Here is a 14212-nt window from a genome sequence, read left to right as displayed (position 1 = left end):
TAAAAAAAAAAAAAAAGAAATGGTACCTAAAAGAACAGCAACAACAACAATAAAGGACAAGGTGTGTGTGTGTGTGTGCGCGTTCTGTAATGCGCTGATACTAGGTGAACTGTGAAACTGTCTACTGTGTGGAGGGGAGGAGATCTCTGAATAGTGAGGATTTAGTGATGGGTTTCAGGCATGCTCAGATTTGTCTTTGGTAGGTAACGTGGTCATTTCAGAAAGACAAGGCTGGAAACTGGAGACTTTGAAAAACTATTTCTGTAGTCTACTAGGTGATGGCCTGAGCGCTCCTCGATGACAAAGGGAACTATGACGGGTGGATTTAGGAAATGAGAACACGTCCTGGTGTATTCTTACATGTAGTATGTAAGACAAGAGGCTAAAGTGGCTCAAAGCACACACACACGCACACACACACACACACACACACACACACACACAATGCATAAGAGAAATTAAGTGCTCAGACCACGGGCAGGCACGGAATGGTTACATTGTAAATTAAGTGATTGTTTTTTCTGCCCTGTGCTTTCTGTGATCATCCTTAATTAGGGGATCCACTTGACTTTTATGCAAAACAGAACAGAACAAAACCATGGTATCTTGGGAATAACATCAGGACAAGAGTGTCTTTCTTCTGATTATGTGACAGATTAGAAATAAGGAAGGTGAAGGGAACTGAGAAGCAAGAAAAAAAATCTTACATTAATCTAGAATCCTTGAGATATTTGGTTTCAAGCTAGGATCATAATTATATCTGCAACTGAAGAAGGAGGCAGTATAAAATCTCTTAAAACAAAATGTCTTGCAACCTACAAATAAGAACTCACCAGACAGAAAAATCTCTTACAGATGAATGGGCAGAAAAGAGATAGAAATGGCAAATGATGAATAAACAGGAAAAAAAGAATTAAAAAGTGGTTGCAAGATTACAGTCACAGGGGCTGGAGAGCTGGCTCAGCGGTTACGAACACCGACTGCACTTCCAGAGGCCCTGAGTTCAAATCCCAGCAACCACATGGCGGCTCACAACCATCCGTAATGAAATCTGATGCCCTTTTCTGGCGTGTCTGAAGACAGCTACAGTGTACTTACAAGTAATAAATGAATAAATAAATATTTTTAAAAATTATTTTTTAAAAAATATTACAATCATAGGGGTGGGGACAAGAACTAGGAAGACTGGAACTTTGAGGCCAGCCTGCACTGCATTGTTAATCCCAGGCATAACAACACTGTCTAAAGAACAGAACACACTTGGAGTGTTAGGTAGTTTCAAAACTATACTTCTAATATGGAGAAATTAGAAACATCTCCTCTTGTCCACATGAAGTAATCTCATGGTTAAAATTGTAGGTATTTTTTGTATGAGAAGAGGGCAATGATCTGTGGCCTTTGGAAGAGCTCTAGGAAGAGTACATTTTAGAACTAGGAAAGGATTAAGGCTCTGAGAGCCTGCTTAGACTTCAGCAGTTCTTTAAGTGTTCCCAGCTTGAGTGTTGGCATACAGTGCTATGTTATTTAGTAACTCAGACTTAAAGAGCTCCAGGTCTTCTTATTTCATGAGTTTTCTCTCCGTTTTGAGGGTAAGTGGAGTAATGATAAGGGTAGCATTTGGCACTATTGAAATCCAAGGGACTGATGACTCTCAGGTCACAGATAGGGCTCTGAGCTCCCTTCAGGGTTCTGCAGAGCAGTGACTGATGTGGACAGATCAGTAACTGGCACATGTGAAGACCTGGCTGACATGCAAGGCGGAATGACTCTGTTCTCTGGCATCCATACTAAGATCCTAACATAGACTAAACATTTGATCTTGGTCTCTGGATGATATAAACACAAGGTTAGGAGTATGGAATTCAGAGTGGAAAAGTACAATTCAAAACTCCAAATCAAGCTTATCACTTTAACTTTAATCACATAGATATTGTTCATTCTCTCTCAGTATTAATTCACAAATAAAGTTGTTTTAAGCCTTTTTACAAAGTAAGGTCTACATAATAATTTTGAATCTGAATAATAATACTAAAATTTTTCAGAGTCCAGTTTTTACATTTATACACGCAAGTGATTTTTCTCTTGGTAAAAATATTTCTACTTAATTATTCTAAGAAAATCTTTATTCATGAGGGATTGTTAATTTTGTTTCACTGGCTTACAAGTAAGCAGAGTAACAAGCAGCTGATGTCCCTGTGGTTTCCTTGGAGGCTGGTGCTTGTGTGATGGCTGTGGTCACCTAGCACTGTTTACAAGTGTTTGTTGTGTTGTTTTGTTTTTTGGTGTTTAGAAATAACAAGGGAGCCTCCCTGCTCTCACTTGGTTAGAAAGGTCATGAGAGATTCCTTTTTCTCACCCTCCCCATTTAGGTGTGAAGTTCATCAACATGAGTGGCCTTGGGGACAGTTCCTCAGACCCTGCAAACCCAGACTCTCATAAGAGAAAAGGATCGCCATGTGACACGCTGGCATCAAGGTAGGAATGCGCTTGTCTCTGACAGAGCTCTTTTGGTCATTTCTCCAACACTTTGGACTTTGTTTCATCCACTCCACATTGAGTGCCCACCTGTCTCCTCCTGCACATTCAGTACAGTCTGCCCCACCCAGGTCTTTGAATGTGTTTCTCCTTCCTTCCACCTTGTATCCTCTTTATTTCCAGTATTAATCTGTAGCTGTTATTGCAGATGCTGTGGTAAGCCATTACTTCCTTAAAGAGAGGCTTCTCTTCCTCCCACAACTAGTAGCTCAAATCTTTCTTTTTATTTATCTGTTCTGTACATCGTTATGGCTTTGATTCATAGTTATTGGCTGTTGCTAGAGAATATGGTCATTGCATAAATTCGTAGCTTCTTCGATAGGCTGTATGCTGCTCTAAAGTAAGGGACCTATCTGCTCGTGCTCAGCAACACTCGATCCCTAGTTCACAGTGCAAGATGTATCTTTTAACTAGTAAGGACAATAAATCCTGCCAAATGGATAAAAATTTCTATTGAACATCTTTAAATGCCATCTTAGGAACTAAGAAGTACATTGTTATAATATTTATATTAAAATAATTATTTGTGCCATTTACTACTTACTGTGTTTTTAAAAAATGACTACATTAAGCAGAGGAAAAGAAATTTAGTGCTAAAGGAACCCTAACAAGTGCCAGATGAAGGAGAACCTCAGAGCAAAAGCGTTTTCTCAGCTAACAAGAGGAAAGTCTAGATTTTATTCCATTTGGCTTCTAGGAGCTACATCAAATTTCTTCAGTTTCTACACTACTAACATTTTAAATCAGAAAATTATTTGCTGTGGAGACTGCCGTGTGTTTTGTAGGATGCTTCCTCATGTTACTGCTTGTACACTGAAATGCCAGTAGTGTCCTAGTTGTAGGAAGAAAATGGTCTGTAAACATTCCCAGATGTTCTCCAGGGGCCAGGAGAGCACTGCAGTGCAGCATCGCTGCAGCTAGGAATACCTGCTTCTCTCTCAGGGAGGGAGACAAGAGGGTTTACAAGACCGCTAGGGCTAGAGACTGGAAAAAGGGAAGTGACCGTTCCTCATAGGACAATCACCTAAGTGCACATGTGTCCAGATGCTAGGATAAAGGTACATGCCAAGATGTAAACCAGATGTGTGTTATCCAAGGACATTGTTCATTTCTGTATATAAATTCAGTCTTTCCTAAAGGAAAACGTAAAGATAAATAAAATATTATCTTTTATGCTTAATTTCTCATTTGAGGAAAACTTGAATATATAAGTGTTGCGGCCCGCCCGCGGTCCACAACACGAACGGTTCACTGAGAATGGCAGTTCCCTGCAAAGAGAGGAATCTAGACGGGGCGGAAGAAACAATGGAGTCAAGACAAGACTCTGATCAAGACTCAATTTAATATTTCCAGACACTCAGTTTATAAAGGAAGGGGGAGGGAACCCAATTTCCCGCCAAGTAACTCAGGGTCNAGTAGCAGGANGAACANGTGTGTGACTCCAGGCAGCAGAGGCAGGTTCCAGCAGTGGGCGTGGCAGGACGAATGAGCCGGTAGCTCCACCCTTGAGCAGGCAGGTTCCAGGCTGGGGGGAAGGGAGGCCACATATAAGAACAAATACTAAAAAGCTATATATAATAGCCATATAAATTTGATATATTGCAATATTAATATTTTATTATAATTGCATTTTTCCATTTTTGTCATTTCTTTGTTTTGTTTTAGACAGGGTTTAATTCTGTAGATCATTCTAGCTTTGAACGTGGGCCAGTCCTCCTGCATCAACTTGAGGGGAACTGGGATTCTAGGCATACACCATCATGCCCATTTTGTATTTTCAAATTGATAGTTATTAATGGATATGAATGCTAACAGCTGTGGGCATCAATAAACTATCTACCTATTGTGCTGAACTTGTATGATCTTGCTGATCTTGTATGGCTTATCTGTAAATTGCCTTTGTTTTGTTCTCTGTGTGTATGTGCATCTGTACATGATAGCATCATTACAAATACCAAAATTTTTATGTATTCCTTTCTCCTCTTTTAATGTTTTGAGATAATTATCTGATGTTTGCTTGGAAGATATTTGAAAGCACTGAAGCCTTCAGGTTTATATGTATGGGCTTCAGTTTTAATAAAACAATATCTTTGATATGGAAAATCAGAAATGTATTACTTTGAAACTGTGTATTAATGCCACCTTGCAATGCTTCCTCGGTCTTATTATTATATGCTCTCTCCCCAAACAGACTATGAGCTCATTAATCATAAAGAGCATCTGTTAGGCCTCACAAGGTATTGCCAGCCCTGTGGCAGAGCCAAGTATTACTGTCTGCAGAGCCCGAGACAGAGTGACTTCTCAGTTAAACGGTTTCTTGTGGTGAGGTAGCTTCTATCTCTTCAATGAAGGTTAAGGTGTTAGTTTCGAGTGGCGGTTAACTATGCCTTATCTTTCTTGAGCATTCCCAGCTTAACTCAACAAGTGCTTAGTAAATGCTAACTGTTCAGCCAACACACCATCTGTGTGCTGTTATAAGGATATAAATGAAGTGAGAGACAGGTTTTCTATCTTTGAGGAGCTTACAGATCTGGCCACGCCACTAATTCTTCTTAAGTCCGCCTGGGTTCCCCATTTTCTTAAAAATAAAGCATTGTAATTAAAGCCATACTAGATGGCATTGATTGAGCTAATAGGGCATGCCAAGAACTTAGCAATGCATCTTACACATCATAGCTTTCTTAATATCACAAACACTAGGAGGTAATTAATGTCATTATCCCAGTGGTACAGATGAAGAGATGGAAGCAGAGAGGTTAAACTGGTGTTCACTTGTCTGGGGTTTGATAGCTAGTTAGTGCCTGGAAGTTTCAGCCTGTGCTCCTGAGCAATTACCAGGACAGTCTGAAGTCACTGTGATCCTGCCCCCACTTCCTCTTACCCATATACTCTATGGTTCTGCCATACTCACCTGGTATGTATCAGTTTTGAACTTCATATTTCCACTCTTACTTTATACAGTTGATAGAGCCAAGTTACCTTCTAGAAAATAAGATCTTTCCACTTCTAACTTAGTGCCATTCTTTCTCTGGATTTAGAGCCATTTCTGTGTGTTTCTGTAGAGTTTGATTCTTGTCATAAACTATTACAATGGTCTGTTTTCTTTTACTTCCTTTCTAGTGGGAACTCCATCTAATTTACTTCAGAGTGCTTAGGAAACATCACATGACTATCTGTTATATAATCGCTAGTACATTAATTAAGGAAAGATACAGCAGTCCCTCCATATCCATAGGTTCAAAAGTATTCTGGAAAAAAAATGGCATCGATAACCAAACGTGTATCAACTTTGTGTAGTGCTATTGCCTAAATATAGTATGATAACAACTTATTTGCACTGTATGAGGTATTGTAAGTAATACAGAGATGGCTTTAAGCTTGGGGAGGAATTTTCATAGTGTATGCAATGGCACCATCTTATATAAAGGGTTTGCATATTGTGGATTTTGATATCCACAGGGATCCTGGAACTGGAACATATAAGATTGTGAAGCTAACTGTACTCATGAGAATGTAGCTCAGGATAAGCATTAACTAGCATGTCTGCCACTTAAGAGGTAATAAAGGGGCTTAGCAAATGAAGAAAGTTAATCTAAAGTAGTAAAGAGGCCTTTTCCATTTAAGATTGTATGCTCTGCATTCCTTCAATTTTGACTTTGAGCATGGCTGCTGTCTTCTTTTCCCTAGGTAGTTATTGGCTGCTTCACTTAAAGATATGATTTTCATTTTCGTACTCTGAAACTTAAGCCATTTTTATTGACATCTGCTATTCCTTACTGTATATAGTTTCTTGTTCCATCTCCTCTCTATATTGGGACACTTTTCTTTTACTCCATGATAGTTTCAGGCATTTCAGTATTACCTAAAACTTAATGGCAAAAACATGTTTGGAGGCTGAGTATGGAAGTACACACCTGCTATCCCAGGACTCTCCAGGTAGATGGGGGTTGATCACCAGTTCAAGAATAGCCAGGACTGTATAGTGAGAGATTCTCAAAATAAAACCAACAAACAAAAAATATCTGGGAGACCCACCAAGTCGACCTAAATTGATTACCCCTATTGAAATGTAGACCTTTAAGTTTAAACAGCTCCCCCTCTATCCTGAATCCACTAAATGTGTCTGCTGTCATGAGGTTCCCTAAGGTAAAATCACATGTCCTCAAATACTATCATGTTACAGATAAACCCTTCTGCATATGAAAATATGTTCCTCATTTTATTCCTGCTTTGCTTCAATGCCTCAGAGTGAGGTTTGCCGGGATGCCTTGCTGTGTTCTGTTTAAGTTATTAGGCAGAGTTTTACTATGCAAAGTGGAAATAATCCCTCAGTAATGAAAGATTTAACAAATAAAGACAGTGTGTGCAGTTGTTATAGTTTCAAGTCTGATTGTGTTTGGGGATCTGTACCATTTGTTAGAACTTTGTTTTATATCAAATGCAGTAAATTAGTTGACTGGGTTACTTCAGCTCACAGTGCTCTGTAAGTGCCTTTGCTTTTAAACTCTTTAAAATTTGTAAGAAAAGTAGAGGAGTTCCTAGTTGTTGTTAATTGTAAGGTTTTTAGCAACTGATTTTTCTCACTTTTCACCTTTTTGTTTCTACCACTTTTATGATTAGCCAAATGATTTTAACAAAACTTGTCGTGAATAGTGTTTCCTGTTTTATTTGGATAATGGGAAGTTTCAGGGTAATATTTTACCATCACTGAATGCATTACCTAAAGCAAATTGTGGGTGACTTGGCAAAATAAATTAGGGGTGAAGATTGAAGTGCAAACCCAACAGTAATCACTGCATACATTCAGGAGACTTCAGGTACTGCCGGTAACCCGCCCGACCCTCTGATCTTTTTGTTTTGCTTTAAGGCAACCACATTTGATTTGGTTTTAATGTGGACAAGAGCTTACATGTAGGTTTGATTTTCTGTTCAAGTTAGTGCTTGCTGCTCTTTCTGCAGCTGAATTTTAGAGTGTACTTTTGAATAGTTTCATTTTCATGAGGAACAATTAATATTCTTATCAGAATAAGAATGAAGGGCTTATCAGATTCTTCATTACAGTTTGTCTGAACTATAATCATAGTGCCACTTAAACTGTAGCAAAATTACTTGAAAATTCCCATTCTATTTCAAATGCACAGTATCCCAAAATATGAGAGGTTCATTTGCTTTCTGTCTAGTTCCTTTAATATCTGTAGCCCTTTGTTATCTGAAAATAATTGAGGTATATACATTGTTAGCAAATCCATTTGTTGTAGCGGTCACTGTCACATATTTTATCCAGAATTATTTTGTGTACTTGAGGATTTTCTAGTGTTTGAGTTTTAGATGTGATTTTAATTTGATTTTTAAATCTGGTTTTATATTTTAGGTAAAAACAAGACTTTCTTCAAATGTGTGAACATTAGTGTTTGATCAGAAAAGGCAATAAAATGGTATAAATATACGCTAACTGGATTTTTTTTGTGTGTGTGCCTGTGTATAACAGTACCGAGAAGAGGCGCAGGGAGCAAGAAAATAAGTATTTAGAAGAACTAGCTGAGCTGCTGTCTGCCAACATCAGTGACATTGACAGCTTGAGTGTAAAACCAGATAAATGCAAGATTTTGAAGAAGACAGTAGATCAGATACAGCTAATGAAGAGAATGGAACAAGGTAAAAATAAAATAAAGACCATGTTCTCTGTTGTTGTGATGTTTATGACATATTGTTCTGTGTTTCCGTTAAGAGCCCATGGTGCTTTATGCTTTTAGTAAAGAAATGTTTTTGTTCAATTTTTATTTTGAGTCAAAGATCCTTTCTTGATATTGCAAAGTGGCTTACTAAATTAACTTGAAAACTAGTGAAGTAATTAAGCAAGCTTGGGATGTTTTGGAGCCCATGTCTTAGGGCCTTAAACAGAAACACTAGTTGTAGACAAGATCTGAGGCCCTGGTATCCAGCTAAAGTACATAACCCTTGATGAAATCTCTCTTACTTGTCTGAGGAAGCTGGCCCCTGCCTGGCTCACAAGTGGGGATGTAGCTCTGGGGCAGGGAGTCCCTGTTGTATTTTTTATAGCACCCATACTTGCTGGGAACCCTACACCACGAACCCCTTAGGCTGTGGCCAGAAGGGAAGGGAGAACATTCTGGGAGCACGGCTGCTCATGGGGTGCTGCGGAGCTTTCAGGGGAGTGTGCTGACACACACATCATATGCTGGTGAGTAGAACACAAGCCCCAAGACCTTCACAGTGACAACAGCAGTGTGAAAAGACTCAAGTGCTGTAACTTAGAGATCTTTGAAACTGATTTAGCAAAGAGGAGAAACTAGAAGCCTACAGACACCAGTGTCCTTGCTTGCTCTTACTATCCAAAGCCAGAGATAGCAGGATTTTCTGAGGAAACCCACCAGTCCCAGGGAAGAGGCTTTTAGGCTCATCCCTCATGAAATCTTAACTCTTACTACATTCTAGTTGCCAGGTGTCATTTTTATGTGTCTCACATGAACAAAGCCACAGGCATCTCATGAAAGGCTGTTGTTACAAAAAGAAAAGCAGGACGAGAGGAAATGCAGGGTAAGCTGAGGCAGAAGTAAGGAGCAGCAACAGAACTAACATGTCAGTCCCTCGGACAAGCCTAAGTCAGCCTGTACTGCACTGGGGACCCTATCTCAGCAAGGCGGGGTGTAGGGCAGGGACACACACTCACACAGGCCTGGCACAGTGAGTACAGAATGTTCACACCCAAGCACAATGTAGTGATTGTTAACACACCCAGGAAAAAGCCAAGGAGAGATAGGTCTCAAGTGCAGCAGATTGCTTTCAGAATGGGTTCAAAGTAACACTGCAGACAAGACCCCCAACATATAACTCTGTGTCTGTTATGGAAGTATGAATGGGAAACAGGAATTTTAAGACAAAGTGCCCTTTTCAGAAACTGCTATCAAAGCCTCAGTATTAAAGTAAGAAACAAAGACATGGGATCTTAACCCAGGAAACGAGAAACTGAACACAGAAAAATGGGAAAGGAGACACAGGTATTACTGTTGTGTAGATACCTAAAAACAAAACATGAGGTAGGAAGTGGTGGCGCACACCTTTAGTCCCAGCACTTGGGAGGCAGAGGCAGAAGGATCTCTAACTTTGAGGCCAGACTGCAGAGTGAGTTCCAAGGCAACCAGGGTTACATAGAGAACCCCTGTCTTGGAAGAAAACAAAGCAACAAAACAAAACAAACAAACATGTCCCTAAAACCATAAGAACAGTTGCAATTGCAGCAAGCAGAAAGGGAAGAAATGCTGCTGGATTGTGGGCACATAAGACTGTCAGATAGATGGCCAGGTCTCGTAGATGGCTGGGTTGGGTTTGGGTCTAGTAATGTGGCTGTTGCTTTGATTTGGGTGTTTGTTTGTTATGTTTTGAGGCGGGATCTCGCTATGTAGCTCTGTCTGGCCTGTAACTATTTAGTACAGGCTGACTTCAAACTCACAGAGATCTTCCTGCCACCATCTTCCCAGTGCTAGGACCAAAAATGTGTGTGCCCTCATGCCTGGCCAGAGGAAGTTTTAAAATCAGGTGGAGTGGTGAGAGATGAGTTAAACAACCCAAACTATTTTAACACTTAAAACTACATACAAAATATAATATATAAAAATATACAAATAAAATAGATGATATGCAAAATATATACCTGGATTTACTTTTAAAGTATATTCATGACCATTGTTATAGAGATGTTAAATATTGACTAATAAAAATGTAATTAGATATCTGAGAGGATATAATATAGGAGGCATAGATGGTACGACTCGGACAAACTGCAATGGCTTGAACAGGATAGTCTAGGGAGCTGTCAAGGATGCAGATGTCCCCTGTAGATTTGGCTGCCATTCCTAGGCTCTTTCCATCACAGTGTGTAAGAAACATGGCTGACCATGTCTGCATCCCAACTGTCCAGATTAGGGTACAGGAAGACAGACAAGTACGCGTTTTTCCTCTAGAGACAAGATCTAGAACTGTCCATAACTTCTGTTCCCATTCCATAGGCCATCCCCTTATGCATAACTATTCCTGTCTTCAGTTTTCCCTAAAACTTTAAATGTGTTCACATGCAGTAATTTAAACTGTATGAATTTAGTGAGTTTTAAAATTTTTTGACTTTTTTTTTACTTTTTTTGTTGTTATTTTTTTTAATTAGGTATTTTCTTCATTTACATTTCCAATGCTATCCCAAAAGTCCCCCATACCCTTCCCCCAACTCCCCTACCCACCCACTCCCACTTCTTGGCCCTGGCGTTCCCCTGTACTGAGGCATATAACTTTTGCACGACCAATGGAGCTCTCTTGCCAATGATGGCCCACTAGGCCATCTTCTGATACATATGCAGCTAGAGACACGAGCTCTGGGGGGTACTGGGTATTTCATGTTGTTTTTCCACCCTAAAGTGTTGCAGATCCCTTTAGCTCCTTGGGTACTTTCTTTAGCTCCTCCATTAGGAGCCCTGTGATCCATCCAAAAGCTGACTGTGAGCATGCACTTCTGTGTTTGCTAGGCCCCGGAGACAATTGCTTCTCAGCTATTTGGTATTCTTCAGTTGAGAGTTCTTTGTTTAGCTCTGAACCCCATTTTTAATGGGTTTATTTGAATTTCTGTAGTTCAGCTTCTTGAGCACTTTGTATATATTGGGTATTAATTCCCTATCACATTTAGTATTGGTAAAAATTTTCTCCCAATCTGTTGGTGACCTTTTTGTCTTATTGACAGTATCTTTTGCCCTACAAAAGCTTTGCAATTTTATGAGGTCCCATTTGTCAATTCTAAATCTTACAGTACAGACCATTTCTTTTCTGTTTAGGAATTTTTCCCCTGTGCCCATATCGTCAAGGCTTTTCCCCACTTTATCCTCTATAAATTTCACTGTCTCTGGTTTTATATGGAGTTATTTGATCCTCTTAGGCTTGAGGTTTTTACAAGGAGATAAGAATGGATCAATTCAGATTCTTCTATATGATAACCGCCAGTTGAGCCAGCACCATTTGTTGAAAATGCTGTCTTTTCTCCACTGTATGGTTTTAGCTGTCTTGTCAAAGATCAATTTCATTTCTGGGTCTTCAATTCTATTCCATTGATCTACCTGTCTGTCGCTGTACCAGTACCATGCAGTTTTTATCACAATTGCTCAGTAATACAGCTTGAGGTCAGGCATGTTGTTTTCCCCAGAGTTTCTTCTATTGTTGAGAATAGTTTCTGCTATCCTAACTTTTTTGTTATTCCAGATGAATTTTCAAATTGCCCTTTCAAACTCAGTGAAGAATTGAGTTGTAATTTTGATGGAGATTGCATTGATTCTGTAGATTACTTTCGGCAAGATAGCCATTTTTACTATATTAATCCTGCCAATCCATGAGAATGGGAGATCTTTCCATCTTCTGAGATCTTCTTCAACTTCTTTCTTCAGAGACTTGAAGTTCTTGTGATACAGATCTTTCACTTCCTTAGTTAGAGTCACACCAAGGTATTTTATATTATTTGTNGCATATAAAGTTTGCAAGTCCAATGGGCCTCTCTTTCCAGTGATGGCCGACTAGGCCATCTTTCGATACATATGCAGCTAGAGACAAGAGCTCCAGGGTACTGGTTAGTTCATCATGTTGTTCCATCTACAGGGTTGCAGACCCCTTCAGCTCCTTGGGTACTTTCTCTAGCTCTTCCATTGGGGACCCTGTGTTCCATCCAGTAGCTGACTGTGAGCATCCACTTCTGTGTTTGCCAGGCCCCAGCATAGCCTCACAAGAGACAACTATATCAGGGTCCTTTCAGCAAAATCTTGCTAGTGTATGCAATGGTGTCTACATTTGGCAGCTGATTATGGGATGGATCCCCAGGTATTTGCTTAAAAAGTAAATCTTTCTTATACCGGTAATATAAATCTATGTTTTCATAAACTGCCTCTGATGAGAACGAGCTCTTGGCATGCTTAGCTTTTCAAGTTTCATTGTTGCAGAGAAATCCACGACTGATGATGATGTGCAGAAGTCCGACATCTCCTCGAGCAGCCAAGGAGTGATAGAGAAGGAGTCACTGGGCCCTCTTCTTCTGGAGGTAAGTGTCCTCGCTGATCCCAAAAGGAAAATCTTCCTTTTTACCAATTTAATGTCATAGATCCAATTAATAAATTATGAAACAAAGTAGTTCTTTAAACTTTTAAAAATTGGTTTTGATTATAAAGACTGCTGTGTCATAGTTGCTATTTCAGAATTAATGTGAGTAATGGACATAAAATTTGTTTCATATAGGTAATCCCAGGACTCTGAAGCAAAACAAACCAAAGCCTACATAATGGAGTGCTTAGAATTATCTGGGAAAAGAAAACTGAATTAGGTCATTACCAGATACATAACTAGTTTAGCTAGCTAGTACAATGTACGCGTACTATAGAATTTCACCTTTAAATGAAAGATCCTCTACTGCATTGGACTAAATATTGCCCTAGAACATTTTCTGAGTAAGAAGGTTTACATTGATTTTATATACTCATACATACACATGTACACACATCCACATGTGAATGAGAATTAAATTACTATCAAGTTTTATAAAGAGAAGAAGGTTTAGACTTGAGTTGCTTTGCAGCTACTGTAGTATTTCACCTCTGTCTGTTCTCTCTCATTCCTGTTGCCTGGATTTTGAATATAAATGCTGTTTCCAAACCAATTGATCACCTTAAACACCTCTCGTACATAGATGTTTAAAGCACATATCTATGCTTACATGCAGATGCTTTTCTGTCTCAAAGACAAATTGCATATTTATTTACCCAAATATACAAAATAAATTCTCCCCCTGTCCTTTCTGTAGCCGGGGGAGGGGTCTTACTAACAAACTTGTACATATCTCAGTTTTCTAAGTCTTGAATACAGTTTGTTCTGTTTCCATAGCTTGCATATAGTCTCCTTTGCCTGGTCAGGAGTAGTGTTGCATTCTTAAAGAGACTTTACCCCCACTGTGGGATCATTACTCTGGTTTTAACCTTTGTAAATTTCTTTGTTGTCTTTGCCTGCTTGGATACTGTAAAGATATTGGGAATTATGTGTTTTATTCCAAAACCTTTGTCCAGTGACCTTAAGTGGCAATCTCATTTAGATCCAGGGCTCTGCAAGAAGTCTTGCCCAGTATGAGCCCTGCTGTGAGACCAAGGTGGTTCTCCTTAAAGGGTGACATCCTGGGCAGATGGCAGAACTCTCAGATTGATTGGGTTGTACTTAATGGACAAGCATTTGTTATCATCTCTGTATGCAGCACATCATAAGGCCAGCTGTCGGGAAGATTCCTCCCCAGGAGCGCATGTGAGTTGAGACTTGTAGAGAAAGAAAAATGATGGTAAATTGTTTTCATCAGACAGAGTTTAGGAAATAGAGATGTTTGTATATTCATATTCATAACACTAGTCCCCAAAACAGTCCCTGAATTATTATTTTTATTTTTTCACTAATTTATTTTTCACTTTACAACCCAATATCAGCCCCCTCTCCTCCCAGTCTCTTCCCCACAAACACACACAGCTCCTTCCTCTCTCACAGTACCCCTCCCCCTCACAGCCCCTTCCTTCCCTCTCACAGCACCCCTCCCCCTCACAGCTCCTTCCTTCCCTCTCACAGCACCCCTCCCCCTCACAGCTCCTTCCTTCCCTCTCAC

General features: G+C 39.6%; 1 protein-coding gene across 6 annotated transcripts in view; it reads left to right on the top strand.

The window, feature by feature from the left end:
- Ncoa1 (nuclear receptor coactivator 1) overlaps positions 1-14212 on the top strand; it is a 234321-nt gene that overhangs the window by 129501 nt on the left and 90608 nt on the right. For all 6 annotated transcript variants that reach the window (XM_029484861.1, XM_029484858.1, XM_029484860.1 and 3 more), the window contains 3 exons: positions 2370-2475; positions 8024-8190; positions 12522-12619. In XM_029484861.1, the coding sequence (XP_029340721.1) occupies positions 2387-2475; positions 8024-8190; positions 12522-12619 (354 nt within the window). In that variant the 5' untranslated portion in view covers positions 2370-2386. The remainder of the gene's footprint in view (positions 1-2369; positions 2476-8023; positions 8191-12521; positions 12620-14212) is intronic.

The sequence above is a fragment of the Mus caroli genome, chromosome 12 (assembly GCF_900094665.2).
Source record: "Mus caroli chromosome 12, CAROLI_EIJ_v1.1, whole genome shotgun sequence".
Classification (NCBI taxonomy): Eukaryota; Metazoa; Chordata; class Mammalia; order Rodentia; family Muridae; genus Mus; species Mus caroli.
The sequence above is the reverse complement of the archived record's forward strand: the minus strand, read 5'-3'. Positions and strand labels throughout refer to the sequence as shown.